The following is a 5,306-nucleotide window of genomic DNA, read 5'->3' as shown; positions in this document are numbered from 1 at the left end:
AATTTAGGAGTGGTGCGCAGACTCCCCCTTGGTATAACTCTTCGCCTATGATTCTGTAATTCCTGGCCTGAAGTGCCATTCTCTTTTCTTCCTTCTCATCCTCCGGGACGAAGTGTCCGCGAAGATAGGCCATTATGGCGGCCCTCCAGTCTTCGCTGGTTATGGCGTTGACGAATTTGGCTGGTTCTTCGACATAATTGACGGAGGCCTAATTTAATGTTTCGAAGAAGACATCTGGTGGTAATGGATCGAACTGCGCTGCTGCCTTCGCCAGTTGATCAGCTTGCTTATTCTTCATTCTGGAGAAACTGCGGATACTAAACCCGAGGAAGTATTTCTCCATGCTTCGCACTGCAGCCAGGTACTTCGCCAATTCTGGCTTGAGAGCGCTGTTTGACTTGTTTATTTGTCCTGTGATCAACTCTGAATCAGACCTGATTGTTAATCTTCGTGCGCCCAGCGCTCTTGCTTTTCGAAGACCCAAGAGAAGGCCTTCGTATTCTGCGACATTATTGGTGCACCCATTGAAGTCAAGTCTGACTGCGTACTTCAGTTGCGTATCTGAAGGTGCTGTCAGGACTGCTGAAGCTCCTGCTCCGTCTCTCTAGTAAGCCCCATCACACTCAAGTTGCCATATTGCTTCTATCTTCGGCTGCTCTTGCGAAAGTGTGACTAGGGTCCAGTCTGCGATGAAGTCTGCCAAGACCTGTGACTTGATTGCTGATCTGGAGACGAAGTCAATGGTGTGCTCGGCTACTTGCGTAGCCCATTTGCCTATCCTGTCGGACGCTTCTCTGTTTTCAAACATATCCCGAAGTGGGAAAGAGGTTGGAACCTTGATTTTGTGGCTTTGGAAGTAGTAACGAAGCTTGCGTGCTGCCATGACCACCGCATATGCCATCTTCTCCATTTTTGAGTATAACAATTTTGACCCGTTTAAGGCTTCGGAAACGAAGTATATAGGCACCTGTGTCAATGCCCCTTCGATCGTGTGCTCTTCGACGAGAGCAGCACTTACGGCTGCACCTGATGTGGAGATGTCTAACAGCAACTCCTTCTCCGAAGGGCTGGACATGACTGCCAACTTCTCAATGTACTGCTTGAGGTCTTCGAAGGCCTTTGCCTGCTCTTCACCCCATTCGAAGTTGCCTGAGCCTTTCAGCGCCTTGAAAAATGGAAGGCACTTCTCCGCAGATTTTGATATGAATCGGTTAAGCGAAGCCAACCTGCCTATTAACTTTTGCACCCCCTTTCTTGTAGTCGGCGGCTTCATCCACCTGATGGCTTCTATCTTCTCCAGATTTGCCTCAATTCCCCTTTCGGTTATCATGCATCCCAATAATTTGCCTCTTCGGACTCCGAAGACGCATTTCTCCGAGTTCAGCTTCAAACCATGACGGCGAAGGTTCGTGAAGGTCTTGGATATGATCCTCCTTCCTCTTGCTTCGGACAACGACATCATCGACATATGCGGAGATGTTCATCCCCAGTTGATCTCCTAGTACCTTCTTGATCATTCTGTTAAAAGTACATCCGGCATTGCAGAGGCCCTCCGGCATTCTCACGTAGCAATATGTCCTGAAGGGGGTGGTGAAACTGGTCTTCTCTTCGTCTGCCTTATTCATGAATATCTGGTGATAACCAGAGAAACAATCCAACATACTGAGCATCTCCGAGCAAGCTGCTGCATCGACCAGGGTGTCAATTCGTGGTAGTGGGTATTCGTCCTTCGGGCATGCCTTGTTCAAGATTGTGAAGTCAATGCACATTCGCCACTTCCCGTTCTTCTTCGGTACCATGACAACATTTTCTAGCCACTCCGGGTACTGGACCTCGCGGATGACGCCCGCGTCGAGCAATTTCTGCACCTCGGCCTGAGCCGCTTTCTGCCTTTCTTCGGACATTGTCCTTTGTCCCTGCTTTACTGGTTTTGCCTTCGGGTTCACCCTGAGCTCATGCTCGATGACCTCTCGACTGACCCCTCGCAGATCCGACGAGGACCAAGCAAACACGTCTTGATTGTTGCGAAGAAACTGTATAAGCCTGGCTTCTTCGGCCTCTTCGAGCCCTTTTCCGATGAGCACCATTCGGTCGGGCTCATCTTCGCACAGTGGCACCTTCTTCGTGTGTTCTGCCGGGGATACTCCCCCTGACTTCTCTGTCTCTTCACTGTTTGTGGCCTCATTGTCCTCATTTGGTGTTTCAATGACATGGACATTCTTGTTGCCGATTGATGCATTGTCTTCGCATCTTCTTGCTTCTTCCTGGTTGCCGAAGACTGTGACAATTCCTCCGGCCGAAGGTAACTTCATGCATAAATAGGACTGATGAATCACTGCTGCAAATTTAACCAAGGTGTTGCACCCGAAGATGGCGTTATATGGGTAATTGATGTCAACTACATCAAAGGTTATTGCTTCGGTTCTTTGTGCTGCTCCTTCGCCGAATGTGACATTGAGCTCTATCTTGCCCAGAGCTTCGATTCTCTTGCCTCCGAAGCCAATGAGCGGATACTGTGACTTGTGCAGGGCTGTTTCCGTGAAGCCCATTTTTACAAAGCACTGCCATACGAGGATGCCTGCGGAGCTCCCATTGTCCACCAGTATTCTCCCTACATCGTTCCCTGCGAAGTGCATTGAATTCTTGCCGATGTTGGCCCTTATGATGAGAGGGTCATTATGTGGGTAGTGTTGCAGCCGAAGGTCTGCCTGTGTGAAGGATATCGGGACATGCGACCAAGTTGTTCGGAAGCATTTGCCCTCGCTGACATGAGAAACTGTTCTGAAGTACTCATTGCGCTGCCTCTTCGTCTCAAGCACTGGTTCGTTAGATCCTCCAAAGGTGGCGTTGATGATGTTCACCCTGCTGCCCGAAGGTGCATCGATTGCTCGCTCTGGAATCTGCCCCGGCTCAAGTTTCGGAGGTGGAGGTAGATTTGTTGTGTCGCAAGACAATGGTATTGAGCTTCTGGCCCATGTCTGACTGTACTGCGGAGGTGGTAGCATTGGTATTGAATGTTGCGGAGGTGGTGCATACGGTAGCGGGTTGTAATTGAAAACTGGGTATGACACCGGCCAATTTGGTGTAGGAGCCCAAGTGGTTGCCGTTGCCGAAGACTGAGGTGGCAACTGCGAGGTATGATTGACTGGCTTCGCTGGCTGGGAATTCTGCCGATCAAACTCTTCTTTCCTTTCAATGGCGAAGGGGCATTCATTTGTCCAGTGGCCTTTGTCCTTGCCGTGGAAGAAACAGAATGGAATTTTCTCTCTTCGACCGCCGCTGTCTCTTCGGCCTTTGTTGTGTCGTTCTTCACGCTGGTGACGATCATCGTGGTTGGATCGTTCTTTGTGACGGTCCCTCTCGCCTTTGCCCCTGTGATGGTGTCTGTGCTCTCGGGGTCCTTCTTCGGACACGTTGTTCACTGTTCTTTTCTGCTTCGGCTCGTCAGCGTGCCACGGTTTTGAATGGGACCTCTCACTGTTTCGCGACTTCTTCTGCTCGTTCTTCTCCTCAAGCCTTCTCCTCTTCGCATGGTCAGATATGCAACATTCTTGCATTATCTTGAACAGCTTTGTGAGTGTCTTCGGCTTGCGCCGGGATATGTATTCTGCGCATGGTCCCAGGTTGATCCCCTTCACCACCGAATCGATGATGCTCTGGTCAGCAACATTTGGTGCTCTTGCGCGAATCTTCATGACACTCTGAAGATATTCTTGCAAGGTCATGTTTCCTTGCTTTAGATCGTGAAAATCGCAAGATGTGACTTCGTCGGGCCTCACGGCACGGAAACTTGCACATAACTCGAGGTGAAGCTGCTTCCAAGACAGAATGGTTCCTGGTGGGATGTTTGCATACCAACGCTGCGCCAAGCCCTTCAATGCAAGGACGAGCGCCTTCACTTTACACGCGGTGCCTCCTCCTGATGCTTCAATGGTGGCTTCGTATTTGAGGAGGAACTCTTCGGGGTCCGACTCCCCATCGAACTGCGGCAATATTGCTGGGTTGAGGCGATGAGGCCACTGCACCTCCTCCAGCTCTTCGGACAATGGTGATATTCTTTGATGCCTTCTTTGGTAACGCTCTTCGCCGTCTGACTCAGAATGGTCAGAAATCTCTTCGACCGGCACGAATTTTGAGCGGAACCTTGGTGGTTCTTGTTGCCGCGGGTTGACCCCGGTCATCTCCTTCTGCGGTGGTGGTGGTGGTGGTGGTGCCTGCAATTTCTCGAGCTGCAGCCGCTGGGCACGGAGCTTCTCCTGCATCGCCTTGCAGCGAAGCTCCTCCTCCCTCAACTTGTTATACTGCTCTTGACGCTCTGCTTCGGTGAGCATGGTCTGCTTCCCTTTCGCTCTTGTCGTCATCTGTGGCTCCGAAGGTTCTGCTTCCAAGGCCTGCTGCTGAGCCCTTCATGCCTCTTCGATGCGAGCGTCGATATGACGCATCGCCGCGATGTCTTCAGCTGAGATGCCAAGGTCCAAAAGGTTGACTTCAAGCTGGCCATCTGCAAGGGCGTCGACGGAGACGCCATCGCTGCTAGTCCCGTTCGCCTGTGTTGCTGCCGCTTCGCCCTGCGAGGGTGTTGTCGTCGTCGTCGTCGTGGTCGTCGTGTCCTCCGAAGTGGCTCCGGTGGTTCCTCTCTTCTTTGTCGCCACCATGTGGTGTATCGAACCGACGGGTGGGCGCCAAACTGTTGGTGGAGAGTGTTTCCGGAACGGACGGGCACTACAACAGTAATGAGCAGCACACAATTCAAGCAGTGAATATTCTCTCTCTCTATTCAATATGTCCCATCAGTGAATATTACAGGGGGTATTTATAGGTGGCATTACACCTCCTATGTACAATTACTCTTTTGCACCCTTACAATGGTTATATTCCTAGAATATTCCCGGACATACACGTGATTTCCATATCACAGCCTAGGTGCGGTACAGCTCAGAAGGGCCCACAACTCTAGGCGGCCCTCTTCGTCCTGACTGACGAAGACCGTGGGGCCCACCGATTACTCCTCGTCACGACGCTTGGGTCGCCCGGTCTTCGTCTTATGACCCGAAGATACACGAAGACGGGCCATCTCCGCACTTGCCTTTGGCATCGGCTTCATTGTTCCTGACGTCTTGTCTTCGCGCACCTTCGGTGACCGGCCCGAAGGTGGTGTCCCCAATAGAGTGTTAGAATGTTAAGGTGTGCTCTTTGTGTGTTGTGTGAAACGATGTGAGGAGACGTCATATTGCACTCATACCTCGCATGCATGCATACTCTCTCTTTTGGTCTCCAAATCTACACCAAATCCACTTAAAGTGTGG

At 51.1% G+C, this 5,306-nt stretch overlaps 1 protein-coding gene across 1 annotated transcript; it reads right to left on the bottom strand.

The window, feature by feature from the left end:
* Positions 1–441: 441 nt before the first annotated feature.
* LOC120680919 lies at positions 442–4,361 on the bottom strand. Its single transcript, XM_039962496.1, has 3 exons — positions 1,506–4,361; positions 1,019–1,165; positions 442–501 (listed from the first exon to the last, which is right to left on the bottom strand). Exons 1-3 carry the CDS (start codon positions 4,359–4,361, stop codon positions 442–444), a joined length of 3,063 nt encoding a protein of 1,020 aa, XP_039818430.1.
* Positions 4,362–5,306: the final 945 nt, after the last annotated feature.

This window comes from Panicum virgatum, chromosome 7N, assembly GCF_016808335.1.
Source record: "Panicum virgatum strain AP13 chromosome 7N, P.virgatum_v5, whole genome shotgun sequence".
In the NCBI taxonomy this organism is placed as follows: domain Eukaryota; kingdom Viridiplantae; phylum Streptophyta; class Magnoliopsida; order Poales; family Poaceae; genus Panicum; species Panicum virgatum.
The sequence above is the reverse complement of the archived record's forward strand: the minus strand, read 5'-3'. Positions and strand labels throughout refer to the sequence as shown.